Source organism: Mus pahari, chromosome 14 (genome assembly GCF_900095145.1).
Source record: "Mus pahari chromosome 14, PAHARI_EIJ_v1.1, whole genome shotgun sequence".
NCBI classification, from domain to species: domain Eukaryota; kingdom Metazoa; phylum Chordata; class Mammalia; order Rodentia; family Muridae; genus Mus; species Mus pahari.
In genome coordinates, this window is record NC_034603.1 from 20,140,984 (window position 1) to 20,156,410 (window position 15,427).

Sequence of the window (15,427 nt, forward strand, 5' to 3'; positions counted from 1 at the left end):
TCACCAGCCCATGAGAAAACTTTTAAAGTACTGCTAGGATGGGATGTGGCGCTCAGCACAACACTCTAAGCAGGCAGATAATTTCTTGGGAGTTTTAAGGGCAGCCTGGAGGTATACATGGTGAGCCCCAGGCCACCCGGAGCTTTGTAGTAGCCCTTGTCTCAAAACAAACAAAAAGGGATTACTAGTAGGTAGAAAACAGTAGTAATTGGAAACTGAAAATGTATACAGAATTAAGAATTAATGTGTTGGGCCGGAGAGATGGCTCAGTGATTAAGAGCACTGACTGCTCTTCTGAAGGTCCTGAGTGCAAATTCCAGCAACCACATGGTGGCTCACAACCATCTATAATGAGATCTGATGCCCTCTTCTGGTGTGTCTGAAAACAGCTACAGTGTACTTAGATAAAATAATAAATATTAAATATTAATGTGTTAGAAATAAGTCAGGGGAGTAGTGAACGCTGAGTATGTGGCTTACCACTGAGCTAAGCCCTCTACCCAAAAACCATCTTGTCCCGGGTTTAAGGATTATGTCGACTTTGAGGTCGAAATCGGTTGCATGGACTAGTAACGAAGCACTGGCAAACTGTAGCCCCATAAGTGTTCCTTAGATCAGTTATCTCCATCAACCTCCTAGAACCGGGCACAAGTAAGGGACCAGCAACCACCCAGGTGACAAAACGCCAGGCGAAAGCCTCCAGGGCGTTCATTCTGCTATAAAATGCCCGCTCTCCCTCGTCCCCCACCACCTGCTGCAAGCACGCGGGCCTCCTACGTCCCTCCCCCTTCCCCTTGCATCTATCTTCCGCTTCGCTTCGTGTCACTTTACCTTCCGGGTCAGGACCCCAGCAGTTTCCAGTCTTGCCTACCGTGCTCCGAACGCGGCAGGGCCCCGCCCTCACCCCGTTGCCAGGGCACCCGACTGCCCGAAGCGGGCAAGGTCGGCCAGGAGAGGAGCTGTGGTGTCCCGGGGCCGGCTGGGACTTGCACGCAGCCGGGCCGGCGGGACTACAGGATGGGCTGAGGCGGCGGCCATTCTCAGGACGAGGTCGACAGCGCGGCGAGACGGGCCACTCGGGTTGGGGCTGCACAGACTGCGTGTTTGGGGAGAGGGCAGGACGTATGGGTGACTAGTGCCGAGGTGGGGGTCCTCACGCTTGGTGGACCGTGGCTCCTAACAAGGGACCCGCAGTGTTTGTTAGCGGGACTTTTTAGTTTGGCTTCCATTGTTTCTGAAAGTGAACCTCAAATTCTAAATCCCGCATTCTAAAAGGATGCCTGAGTTAAACGCATATCAGACCTCTCTTATTTCTCAATCCCCGCCTACACAAAATGCTAGATTAATGAAGGACATCCTGCGTTCTGGTGAAAGTTGGAGCTTCTCAGACAACTTAAGAGTTCCCACGGACAGGCTCTGCTGTAGCACACACTCCTAGTTTTTGTTGTTATATCCGAAAGTAGGGGGTTATCTCTATGCATTATCCAGCTTGTATAATTGAAAGTGTGAACGTTTAACATTTTCTTTCTTTATTTCTGTGAAGTAGAAGCCAGGCTTGAAAATGGAGATGTATGAAACCCTTGGAAAAGTGGGAGAGGGAAGTTACGGAACGGTCATGAAATGCAAACATAAGGACACTGGGCGGATAGTGGCCATTAAGATATTCTATGAGAAACCAGAAAAATCTGTCAACAAAATTGCAACGAGAGAAATAAAGTTTCTAAAGGTTTGCTTCTTTTGCCTTTTATTATATTTTTTTTCTTGTTTTCCCATTGGGACCTATTTTACTATGCAGCCCAGGCTGTCTTGGAATGCTTTATTTTTTCCAGGGCTAAGATTTACAGGCCTACATTGAAACACCCATCTTCTTTTTCTTTGATTAATTAAGTCAAAAGAGAAATTGTTATGGGATAAAAATAAGATATATGAAAGAATATTCCCATTAACAGATTAAGACCTGTCATAGAGACGCCCTCATTGTCTACAGTCTGTACTTTTTTATTAATATAAGATTTGTGTGCATGTATATAACAATTATGCTGGTATTGTAAAAATCATTCAAAACTATTCAAGTATAATACTTAGTAAGGATGTCTGCTTTATACAAAGGATTGTGGAAAAAGATAAGAGTAAAAAAGAAGGAAAAATTGTTTTTTTGCCAGGTATGGGGTGCATACCTTTAATTCCAGTACTTGGGAGTCAGAGACAGGTAGATCTCTGAGATTAAGGCCAGCTTGGTCTGCAGAGTGAGTTCTAGGGCAGCCAGGGCTGTTAAACAAAGAAAACCTGTCTTGAAAAAAAAAAAAAGTTCCTTAGTGGCATAACTACTCAGGAGGGTATAGTAAAATAACCCTGAAAAAGAGTGGTTCATGCTGGGCCAGAAAAATGGCTCTGTGGTTAAAAGCACTTCCTAGACTAGAGTCAGTTCCTAGCACCCCACATCAGCAGGTTCACAACTGCCTATAACTCCAGCTCCCAGGGATCCTGTACCAACTTCTGGTTTTCAGGGACACCTGCAGGCATGTGCACACAATCACATACCCACACAGGTTTTTTGTTCGTTTGTTGTTTATTTAATGGTTAATATTAAATTCCACCAATTCAGGCTGGGCATGGTGGTGCACACCTTTAATCCCAGCACTTGGGAGGCAGAGGCAGGCGGATTTCTGAGTTCGAGGCCAGCCTGGTCTACAGAGTGAGTTCCAGGACAGCCAGGGCTATACAGAGAAACCCTGTCTCGAAAAGTCACATACACAAAAAAATTCCACCAATTCCCGTTTGATGGGGAAGGGTTTTTTGTTTCTTTGTTTTGTTTTAAACAGAAAATAGGGTACATACTTGTCCTTGAATGGTGTGCAGCATTTGTGTAGGATGGAGATACTTCCAGGCTAGGGGAACAGCAGTAAGGTCAGAAAGACTAAAACAGGACAGAGCAAGAATGGAAAGAAAAAGAACAGATACTTGTTCCATGAGTTTCCTGTATAGAATTAGAAAGAGATGTGATTAGTGTAGTAAATTGGAAACAGAAAGTGTTTTAGGCTAAGAAGTCAAAACTTGGTTTGGGGGCTTGCTAGTATCATGAGGCCAGTTAGAGTCAGAGATACCCTGAAGTCCAGAGAACACTGCAGCTGATGTGAGTTGGAAGAGAGGTTGAGAACTAGTTCAGTTTTGGAAATGTTGACTTGGAGGTAACAGGGACATGTAACTGAAGACCATTAAGCTTTTACAAACAGCAACAGTATGGGGGAGCTCAAGGCACTGCAGGCGTGCTGGGTCTACTAGACCAAAGAGCTGAGGCAGTCCAAAGAACTGAACTGCTCCTTGGAGAGTCCACAGCTAGAGACTGACACAAACCAAACAAAATGTGACTCTTTTCTATTTGCTTCTACACTCTCCTATGTTATCTGCAGTCTATCACTTTAACTTTGTATCTATTTACACTGCTGAATTCTAAAAAATGGCCTCCTGATACTAGCAGCATTCCTGAGTTAAATTCTTATCAGACCCCCTTAGTTTTCAATCTAATACATTCTACAGACCACTGCTAATAAAATAAAATTTTCTAGTCACTGGAATCTAGGTACATTAGTTTCTTGAGACTGAAGTCTAGGTGTTTTAAATGTGAAGATCATAGCTATTCCTGCCATCTTTATCTGGTACAAAAGAAGCATTTTCCTTTTTATCTGTATTAGGTAGACAATGTAAGTCAATTTGCTTCTACCTAGATACTATACTAGCACCTGTAAACAGTCAGAACTGCTCTATTCTAGACTGTATGGAGGAAAGATTAAAAGCTAATAAAGATAATTTTGTACTATGAGAGATGCTAGTTCCTGCCTGATAAAATGAAACAACACTGTCAGGTAATTTGTGCTCCTTAAGTGAGAAATAAAATTAGGAGATAGTAGCCTAGGAGAGTCCATAGCTAGAGACTGAAACTGAGGGGGAAAGCCTCCAAATACAAATGTTCTTGTCACTGGAATCTAATAGGTGCACTAAGGTTTCTTGCCTTGAGACTGGAGTCTAGGTAAACTGGATACCCCACCCCCACCTCTCTAGCACTGAGATTACGTGCAGCACCATGCCGGCTTTGGCTTAATTTTTAAAATACATTTATTGTGTGTGTTCATACACATCAACAGCACACAGGTAGAGAGGACACAGGGTAGCTTGCTAAAATTGGAAGGCTCCCAAGGACTGAACTCAGGGTGTTGGGCTTGACAGCGAGTGCCTTTACCCACTGAGCACCCAGTTTTAGGTGGTGCTAGGGATCGAACCCCATGCTTTGTGCATGCTAGATAGCACTCTACCAACTGAGTGACAGTTCCAGCCCCTGCATAATAATGTTTATAAAAGTAACCAAAAGGGGCTGGTGAGATGGCTCAGCAGGTAAAAGCACTGACTGCTCTTCTGAAGGTCCTGAGTTCAAATCCCAGCAACCACATGGTGGCTCACAACCACCTGGAATGAGATCTGATGCCCTCTTCTGGTGCATCTGAAGACAGCTACAGTGTAACTAGTTATAATAATAAATAAATCTTAAAAAAAAAAAAAAAGTAACCAAGAGTGACAGGAACCCTGAGATAAACCTGAAAACATATTTTATTGTTATAAATGCACGCAAATAACTTATTTGAGGCAGGGTCTCACTATGTATTCCTGTATGTTTTGGAATTTGCTATGTAGACTAGACTGTCCTCAAACGCACGTATTTGCCATGTCTGACATATGCAAATTATTTTAAGACACTTTATTTCCTTTGTTGCTTGTTTATAAGAAAGAGACTCACTATGTAACCCTAGTTGCCCTGGAACTTCTTTTTTAGAGCAGACTAACTTCTCTTAACAGAGAGAAATCTGCCTGCCTCATGAGTGCTGGGATTAAAGCCATGTGACACCATTAGCAGGACAATTTAAACTCCTCTGACTGACTCTGGCCTGGTTTAGTTGCTTCCCTACCTTTCTTTAAAACAGTTTTAAACTTAAAATAATTTCACTTTATGTGTGTTGGTGCTTTGCCTGCATGTATATCTTTGTACAATGTTCATGAGTGCCCACAGAGGACAGAAGATGTCTCATTCCCTGGAAACTAGAGTTGCGGATGGCTGTGAGCCTGAGGGTTTAGACCAGAGCTCTAGGGACTGGAGCGTTGACTCAGAGTTAAGAGCATTTGTTGCTCTTTCAGAGGACCTGGATTCGATTCCTAGAACCCATGGAGTGAAATCTGATTTTTCTCTTCCGACCTTCCTGGGCATCAGACATGAGCCTGGTGTATGGACATACATGCAAGTAAAACAGTGGATTTTACACATAAAATAGTCAATAAATGTAAAAAAGCCAGAGTCCCCTGGAAGAGTAGCCAGTCTCCAGGCCCCCTCTTTTTCTTTACACAAAGTGTTACTGCATAGTCCAGACTAGCCTTAAACTCACTGTGTAGCCCAGGCTAGATCAAACTCTTCTTCATTTGGCCTCAGCTTCTGGAGTTCTGGGGTTACAGGCATATGCTGCCATCCACTACTATTCAATTTAACATAATCTAGTAAGAGGTTTCTTATATTTGTTAATATTCTTAACCTAAAATGATTGTCCAAAGAACTCAATTTTAACTAAATTTTAGAATCTCATTAAACAACTAGTAGAGCAGTTAGAATATCTATGGAAATGTTGTCTAGTAATAGCAAAAAATATAATGAAATACATTGTTTTAAAGATTTACCTAGTACATTTAAAATGAACTTTTCTGACTGTCCTGGAAACTCATTTTGTTGACCAGGCTTCCCTCAAACTCAGATGTCTGCCTCACAATCTCTGGGATCAAGCGCTACCACCCCTGGCTCTCTACTGCCTCAGTTGTTTTGTCTTTAAAGACTAAGGGCTGGAGATGTGGCCTGGGCATTTTGGTTGGTTGGTTGGTTGGTTGGTTGGTTGGTTTTTTTCAAAACAGGGTTTCTCTGTATAGCCCTGGCCGTCCTGGAACTCACTTTGCAGACCAGGCTGGCCTCCACCAGGCTGGCCTCGAACTCAGAAATCTGCCTGCCTCTGCCTCCCAAGTGCTAGGATTAAAGGCGTGCGCCACCACTGCCTGGCTATGGCTTGCATGTTAGGAACACGTGTTCTTGCAGGAGACCTGGATTCTGTTCCCAGCACCCATATGGTAGCTCACAACCATTTGTAACTCCAGTTCCAAGGCTGGGAACCAGGCATGCACATGTGCACAGACATACATGCAGAGCAGACAGGAAGCCAGGAGACAATGTTGAATTCCCCAGAGGCACCTAGTATGAGTGCTGGAAACTGATTTCAGGTTCCCTACAAGGACAGCAAGTGCTCTTAATCACTGAACCATATCTCCAGCCCAGATATTTTGTTTTTAAAATTAATTTTTGATTGTATGAAATGAGGGTCTCGCTGTGTTGCCCAGGCTGGCGTCAGATTCATTTTCCTGTTTTAGCTTTCCAAGTAGCTGAAACAAAGGGTGTTTTGCTGTTTAGTAGATTGTAGAATAGATAATGAATAAAAATACCACAAATACTTATATAGTTATGTCATTTCTATGTCATTTCACATATTTGCAGGTATTTGAAACATTTTGATACTCTATTATCAAGTAGATTCATAAATGATGCCTAGAACTTATGGTTTATCCTCAGAAGTTTAAGACCAAAATTAGAGAATAAGTTGTGTAAGACTAAAGCACATCTTAATGATATTAAAGTCCATGCTTGGGCTGGAGAGATGGTTCAGTGATTAGAGCCCTTGTTCTTGCAGAAGTTTCAGGTTTGGTTCCCAGCACCCACATGGTGGTTCATCACCCTCTTCTGATCTCTGGAGATGTCAGGCATACACATAGTATGCGTATATACATGCAGACCAACACTTACACATAAAGAATGTAAAAGCCCATGCTCATGTGAATACATGAGGGCCTTAGTGGCTAGGTCCAGCTCAGCTCAGCAAGTGAGAAGATCCCGTGTTCAATTTTCAGAAAACAAACAACTGTACATTGAATTCGGTAGCTTATATTTGAAACCCCAGCACTCCAGAGGCTGAAACAGAAAGGTAGTGAGTTCTGGGATAGGTGGGGATACATAGCAAACTCTTGTCTCTAAAAATCAAAATAAAAACAACTACAAAAATAACATAAAACATGCTGGGCATGGTGGCAAACGCCTTTAATCCCAGCACTCGGGAGGCAGAGGTGGATTTCTGAGTTCAAGGCCAGCCTGGTCTAAAAAGTATTTCTTTTTTTTCTTTTATTCCCTGGCTTCTTTTATTCCCTAGAGCTGAGGACCGAACCCAGGGCCTTGGGCTTGCTAGGCAAGCGCTCTACCATTGAGCCAAATCCCCAATTCTTTGTTTTGTTTTGTTTTGTTTTGTTTTGTTTTGTTTTGTTTTGTTTTGTTTTGTTTTGTTTTGTTTTGTGTTGTGTTGTGTTGTGTTTTAGACAGTCTCACAGTATAGCTCTGCCTACCCTGGAACTCCTATGTCCACCAGGTTGGCACTGGATTCATGGAAATTGGCTTGCCTCTGCCTCTCAGGTGCTGGGATTAAAAGCCTATGCCACCATGCCCAATTCATTAAGTCCTTTTAAATGTCATGTGTTAGGAATAAACCAAATTAAAAGACGGCAGGACATTTCTTATCGAATTGTGGTACACTAGTTCTAAATTATTTTAATAAGCAACCAGATGGCAATATGTCTCACCTTTTTCTACAGAGAGCAAGAAATCACTTACAGTAATTTTTACACATTAAGAATTTGCCAAACCTGGGGGCTGGAGAGATGACTCAGCAGTTAAGAGGACTGACTGCTCTTCCAGAGGTCCTGAGTTCAATTCCCAGCAACCACATGGTGGCTCCCAACCATCTGTAATGGGGTCTGGTGCCCTCTCCTGGTGTGTCTGAAGAGAGCAATGGTGGTGTACTCATATACATAAAATAAATGAAAAAAAAAAAAAAAAAAGAATGTGCCAAACCAGTTGAGATATTCTGTTGAAAGAAAAGAAACTGAAACTACTTTTGCTTCATTTCAAAATTATATAGGTATTTTTTTGAATTACAACTTTATTTAAACTCTTCTTTCTTTTGTCAATAGCAATTTCGGCATGAAAACCTGGTCAATCTGATTGAAGTTTTTAGACAAAAGAAGAAAATTCATTTGGTATTTGAATTTATTGACCACACAGTCTTAGATGAGCTACAGCATTACTGCCACGGACTGGAGAGTAAGCGGCTGAGAAAGTACCTGTTCCAGATCCTTCGAGCGATTGAGTACCTGCACAATAATAATGTAAGTGCTTCAGAGTGAGCCCAGCTGGGACGGGGATGACTCACAAGAGCCATTGGAATAGTTCTATTTTTATGAAGGCTGTTAACATTTTTCTATGTATAATACTAATAGACATACTTAAAAACAAGGAGGGGTGGGGTATTGCCTCTCAGTTTATTTGCAGAACATAAAAGCATTTATTGAGTACTTGGTAATTGTAATTATAAGTAGATTGAGTCTGGGGTGTGATTAGTTTCACATGAGCTGTGACCAGAATACTGAGAGAGTAACATAAAGGGAAGAATTATTTGTTTTGTCTCGTGAATTTAGAGGTTTTGACCCATAATTCTCTTGGAGCATCATGGCTGCAGGAACACAGAGCCGTGTGCTTGTCTCATGGCAGACAAGGAACAGAAAGAGAAAGGGCCCCAGACAGGGTATATTCCCTCAAGGACATGCCCCACTTCCTCTAGCTAAACACCCACCGAAAGTTTCCCGAGCCTCCTCTGGCAGTGCCCTTCAGTGAGCCTTCTTTAGAGGACACTTCACATTGAACCACTGGCAGAGCTGAAAGTAGTACCAATGGTTTGGTTTAAAGGAATTGCCAGTAAGCCAAGGACCATCTCTGAGAAAGTGCATGACAAGGTTGAGTCAAGCTGTGCTTTCATGGAAGCATCCTTCAGTGAAGAGAGGCTTGGAGTCAGGAGGTGGATGTCAGGCCAGGGAATGGCAAACTGGTGCATGCCTTCAGGGGAAGAAGGCAAAGCAAAGTGACCATCACTCAACCTGAAAAAGTCAAGGAGGAAAACTCCTAATTTGGGATTCTTTGTCCTGACTTCAGTGGGATTGAAGTACTAATGTAGCTCAGTAGGTTTGGTTTGATTTTGTAAGACGACCCTCGATCTACTTTTGGCTCTTCTGAAACCTGCTGTGTAGACCAGGCTGGCCTTGAGCTCACAGAGTTCTTCCTGCCTCTGCTTTCGAATATTAGGGTTAAAGTCACATGCTCACCTTTAATTCCTGCACTTGGGAGGCAAAGCAGGCAGACCTCACCCCGGTCTGTATAGTGAGTTTCAGGACAGCCAGCACTTGAGAGTGAGACCCTGTCTCAGAAAACCAAAGAATGTCATAATGAGACTCACTGTTTTTACACTAGTACTATATGTAACAAAAAGGGAATAATGGAGATGATATAAAGGCTGTCCATCAAGCACAGTGTAGGCTTCTTGGGAACATGCGTACTACTGAGTGCTCTGTTTCCTGATGTGTTTTTGTTGTTGTTGTTGTTGTTGTTGTTGTTGTTGTTGGTTTTTTTGCTCCTAAGTTTTTATTGAAAAACGGGACATTTAAAATAATGTGGCAATTTAGAAATCAGAGTTTTCTGTCTCTCTGTTCCTGTCTCTCAGCAGATAGGCAGTGATTAACCACTGTGTTTGAATGCTGAATGCTGCTTTGTAGTGTGGATACTGTGTACACTGGCTAGTGGGTGGTTACTTTATTTCTAGTTCTGGCTTTATGAACACTGCTGGCAACAGCTCTATTCTAGTTGCTTTGGTGGTTGCTGCTGTTTTATTTCACACTAGAGCTTGGACCCAAGGTTTTGTGATGTTCAGTGAGGGCTGTGCCACTGAGGTGCATGCCCAACCCTGTGACCATCACTTTTATTGTAACTATTGTAGTAATGGCATGGCATCATTGTTGAGTAGGTGAAGTACATTGTCTTTATTCACAGATAACTTGTTCATTTACACAGAAAATTCTCACATCATAATTCTAGTTGTAGGATAGAAGGTGAACATCCCTAAATCTATTGTTTTTCTATATATTAGCAACTAATTATCAGAAATTAGAATCTTGGGCTGGAGAGATGACTCAGCGGTTAAGAGCACTGACTGCTCTTCCAGAGGTCCTGAGTTCAATTCCCAGCAACCACATGATGGCTCACAACCATCTATAATGGGATCTGATGCCCTCTTCTGGTGTGTCTGAAGATTGCAGCAGTGTACTCATACACAGAAAATAAAAATGGAAATGGAGAGGAGCCTGAGGAAAAGAAGGTCCAGAGACAGGCCCAAAGTGGGACCCAGCTCAAGGGGAGGCTCCAAGACTTGACACTGTTGCAGAAGCTATAGAGCTTTCATAAAAATGGACTTACATGTCTGCCTTCCCAACAACTCAACAAGCAGCTGAAAGAATCAGATGCAGATATTTGCACCCAACCAATGGTCAGAAGTTGCTGACCCTTGTGGTTGAATTAGGAGAAAGCTGGAAGAAGCTGAGGAGGGCAGTGGCCTTGTAGGAGGACCAGCAGTCTCAATTAACCTGGACCCCCCGAGATCTCTTAGATACTGGAACACCAACCAGGCAGCATACACCAGCTGATATGAGGCCCCAACACATATACAGCATAGGACTGCTGGGTCTGGGTTTAGTCAGAAAGGATGCACCTAACCCTCAAGAGATTGGAGGTCCCAGGGAGATAAAGGTCTGGTAGGGTGGGAGAGAAGGGCAGGGACATCCTCTTGGACACAGTGGGGCAGAGAGGAGGTTTAGGATGTGGAGGAGTCAGAGGGTAGACTGGGAGGGGAATAAAATCAGCAATGTGGAAGTGTAAGCTGAATAAACCCTTTCCTCCCCAACTGCTTCTTGGTCATGATGTTTGTGCAGGAATAGAAACTCTAAGACAAATTGTCCAGACAGGGTTTCTCTGTGCAGTCCTGGCTGTCCCGGAACTCACTCTGTAGACCAGGCTGGCCTCGAACTAAGAAATCTGCCTGCCTCTGCCTCCCGAGTGTTGGGAATAAAGGCATGCACTACCACGCCTGCTTGCCCTGTGGGACTAAGCAACTGCTAGATCCTTGGATGTCCATTCACAGCTATGACTGAACCATTGTTGGGAATTGGACTGCAGACTGTAAGTCATCAATAATTCCTTTACTATATAGAGACTATCCGTAAGTTCTGTGACTCTAGAGAACCCTGACTAATACAATATGTGAATAAAAGTTGACAGATATATGAAAAAATGCTTAAAATCTGCCACCAAAGAAATTTAAATTAAAAACAAGGAATCACTGCTCGGATGGCTGTTTCAAAGCTAGGATTTAGACAGTAGAGGAAAGGAAACCTTTGCCGACTGCTGATGGGAGTGGGAAGTGCCTGGACTTTATGGGTAGCAGTATGCAGGGTCCTCAGTGACAGAAAGCTGGGACAGGTGGGTATCAAAAGGAAACCAGATCAGTTTGGCTGAGACAGCTGCAAGCTTACATTCACTGCAGCAGCCATTCACAGTGGTAAAGCACAGCGTTAGTCTAAGTATCCAACCCAGAAAATACAGTGAGGGGGAAAATGTGGTGTATGTACAATACTGACGCTTGACAGGATGCATAGTACCATCTTTGACAACATGGACAAGTTGAGGATATTATGTCACCTGTAAAATCTAAAAAAAAGGCCAGGGCTATACAGAGAAACCCTGTCTCAAAAATCAAAAAAAAAAAAAAGGAGCGGGGAGAAAAATTTCTGTTAAAAGGTACCAAATTTCAGATTAGGAGTAAATTCAAAAGATTGTTTTTTTGGTTTAGATTTTATTTTTTACTTAATTCATTCATTCACCTATTTTTGGTTTTTTGAAACAGGGTTTCTGTGTAGCCCTTGTCCTGGAACTCACTCCATGGACCAGGCTGGCTTCAGACTCATAGTCCTGAGCTTGGGGATTAAAGACGTGTATCTGTAGAAGCTACTTTTATTCTATTCACCTGAAGAGATTGTTCTCTCCCAGGCTTGCTGACTGAGTCTGCTGACATACACCTAGAATGTTTTCAGCCTCTGAAACTTGCTGTTGCTCACCCTTTCAAGGTCTTTCTGATCTCCGGCTGGTTCAACTCAGCTGTTCTGGCTCAAATTCCTCTCCAAGCTGACTGATTCAGTCTGGCTTCTTTCTCTGGCTCTGACTTTTTGCTCTGCTTGGCCTCATATTAACTTTGGCAATATGTTCTAATCTTCTAGTTTCTTCTCATTCTCTAGCTTGTTCTGTCTTCACCTGTGTCTAGCCTGTTCTCTCTTCAATCCATCTCTGTGAAACTTCCCCTATAAAACTGCTTTCTCATCTCTCTTCAGAAGCCTCTTTTACTCTCTGTTCTCCTGAGAGTTGGGCTATCCTCTTCTGTCAAATCTTTCTCTTATTCCTCAAGTTGTCTGCCACTCAATTAGACATCACTTTCAAACTTGGGTGCTTCCTACCAGTGTGATCAAATATCCTGCAACATACACCACCACCACCTGGCTCAAAAGATTATTTTTGTAGTGTTGTAACTATAGTTAGTGGCTATTGTGTTATTTAAAATTGCTGAGAGTACATTTTAAATCCTTTTTGTAAAAATGACAAGAGGTAAGAGAGTCATTCCTTGGTGGGTTTTCTGTTTGTTTTGCTTTTATTTTGGTGTGTGTGTGTGTGTGTGTGTGTGTGTATTTTGAGGCAGGATCTTTCTGTCTGGGTGTATTGGAATTCACTATGTAGACCAGGCTGGCCTCAAACTCAGCCATTTTTCTATCTCAGCCTCCCAAGTGCTGAGATTAAAGCCATGTGCTACCGCACCCAGCCTTGCTATATTTTAATAAAAACATTTAATGAAATATGTGCAGTTAATAATTATATATATAATTTTGTCAGTAAGATAACTTTTAGCCAGCTGTTGATGGTACGTGCCTTTAATCTCCGTATTTGGGAGGCAGAGGCAAACAGATCTCTGTGAGTTCAAGGCCAGCCTTGTGTACATAGTGTGTTCCAGGACAGCCAGAGCTATACAGAGAAACCCTGTCTGAAACAAAACAAAAAACAAACAAAAACCCCACAACTAATCAAACAAAAAACTTTCCTATTCTTTAAAAAAAAAAATCTTGGGCTGGAGAGATGACTCAGCAGTTAAGAGCAGTTAAGACTGCTTTTCCAGAGGTCCTGAGTTCAATTCCCAGCAACCATATGTGACTCACAACCATCTCTAATAGGATCTGATGCCCTCTTCTGGTGTGTCTAAAGACAGCTACAATATACTCATCATATATATAAAATAAATAAATAAATATCTTTTCAAGAATAAAAAATATATCTTAAAAGAAGAGATGCAGAGACTGAGATGGAGCAGTTAGTAGGAGAGAAGAAACGCATGAGTTTGTGGTTTCTAGAACCAAGTGATAAAATGTCATGGGAGAGACAGAGGAACAGAGCAGGTGTGTGTGTGTGTGTGTGTGTGTGTGTGTGTGTGTGTGTGTGGCAGGGGCGGGGGGGTGGGTGTGGGGAATGTGTGCCTGCTATCCTGTAAGACCAAGACTGTAAGAGTATCCTTGCCTATATATAGGGAGTTGAAAGCCAGACTGAATGATTTGAGACCCTGTCTCAAAAAAACTAAGAAAACCAGAGTGGGTGGGGAAGAGGAGGGGGGCATGATAAATGTAGGGAAGACAATCCCACATGTAAGGGACAGAGAAAGGAACCAGTTGCAAAGAAGTGTGCAGACTCAGGACTGCAGAATGGAGGATAAAGTAATATCTCACACTAAGAAATCGGTAAGGAGAGGCTGGGGAGGTATCCATTGAATGTGGGGCAGTTTATGCCAGCATGGGAAGGAAGCAGGGGACAGTCTACAGTGTTCTCCCAGAGGGCTGGCTGTGGAGACAGTGGATACCAACTGGGTCAGTAGGTTCATTTGATCTTAGAGTGTGATCTTAGATCTTTCAGTGTTAACACTGAGTCTGTTCTGCCTTCATTTCATTTTGAAGTGATGGGTGGAAAATATCTAACTTTTTACCTGTGCTTAGGAAAATACCATTACTGTCAACTGTGAGTTAGATGTTTCTCTGAATAGTTTTTGATACTGTAGAAAATGAAAACCCATCTTAATATACCACATTTTATTTTATTTTATTTTTTTAAGATTATCCACCGAGATATAAAGCCTGAGAATATTTTAGTCTCCCAGTCAGGAATTACGAAGCTCTGTGATTTTGGGTTTGCGAGGACACTGGCAGCTCCTGGAGACGTTTACACAGACTACGTGGCCACACGCTGGTACAGAGCTCCAGAACTGGTGTTGAAAGACACCTCCTACGGAAAGTATGTCTACTCTGAGAACCCGCCTGGCTTATCCCAAGTGTGTCATTGTCCCTCCACTGGTGACACTCTGTCCTCTGTGTCTGGCTCCGGTCAAAGAAAAGGGACACCTTTAAAGGTAGCAGAAGCCCCAGTGGGCACCTGTGCTGTGTCAGTGCTCACACCTGCGGTTCCAGTGGCTGCAGCAGCTGGAGGCGAATGCTCATGTCCTTACACTATATCCGTGCTGTCGCCTCTGTGGTTGTTCTGCTCCTGTGTTCTACAAAGATTAAACGATCTTATATTTTGTTTATTTATGTGTGGTGGGCTTGAGGCATGAGTGTGGAGGTTAGAGAACAACTTACAGAAATCAGTTTTTTCCAACTCTGTGTGTCCCTGAGATCCAACTCAGGTTGTCAGACTTAGTGGCAGGTGTTTTTACCTGCTGAGCCATTCTTGTCGGCCTCTCCAAAGACTCTGGAATAATTTACTATAATTCTGTGTTGAAATAGCATCTGCTGGGGCTAGAGAGATGGCTCAGCAGTTAAGAACATTGACTGCTTTTCCAGAGGTCCTAAGTTCAATTCTCAGTAACCACATGGTGGCTCACAACCATCTGTAATGGGATCCCCAATGTCCACTTTTGGTGTATCTGAAGACAGTGACAGTGAACTCACATATATAAAATAAATAAATATATAATAAAAAAGAAAAGAAATAGATATACCAAGTTTCTTGTTTGTTCGGAAAAGTGACACTTTCCTTATAAAGACTGAAAGTAATGATTTTTTTAAAAAATTGTGCTGTTCTAGATTGCTCATAAAGAATCATTGTCTCACAACGAACAAATATTCTACAGTAAAAACTTGTAAATAATATCACTTAAACATTATCCCTCCCAGACCCCTGATTTTGAGATTGTCTTACTGTTTAGCTGTGTCTGGCCTGGAATTCAATATGTAGACCAAGCTGGCCTCAAAAAATTCCAGAGAACACCTGTTTCTGTCTAGCTGGTGCTGGGATTAAGGTGTGCGCCATGCTCATAGCGTTCCTGCTTTTGTGGAATAACAC

At 42.5% G+C, this 15,427-nt stretch overlaps 1 protein-coding gene across 5 annotated transcripts in view; it reads left to right on the plus strand.

The window, feature by feature from the left end:
• Positions 1 to 854: 854 nt before the first annotated feature.
• Cdkl3 (cyclin dependent kinase like 3) overlaps positions 855 to 15,427 on the plus strand; it is a 79,730-nt gene continuing 65,157 nt past the window's right edge. For 4 of the 5 annotated variants that reach the window (XM_029546624.1, XM_029546622.1, XM_029546623.1 and 1 more), the window contains exons 1-4: positions 863 to 1,050; positions 1,547 to 1,726; positions 8,095 to 8,289; positions 14,202 to 14,380. In XM_029546624.1, the coding sequence (XP_029402484.1) occupies positions 1,562 to 1,726; positions 8,095 to 8,289; positions 14,202 to 14,380 (539 nt within the window). In that variant the 5' untranslated portion in view covers positions 863 to 1,050; positions 1,547 to 1,561. Of the gene's footprint in view, positions 1,051 to 1,543; positions 1,727 to 8,094; positions 8,290 to 14,201; positions 14,381 to 15,427 lie in introns of all 5 variants that reach the window. The other variant, XM_021212299.1, reaches the window with a different exon arrangement.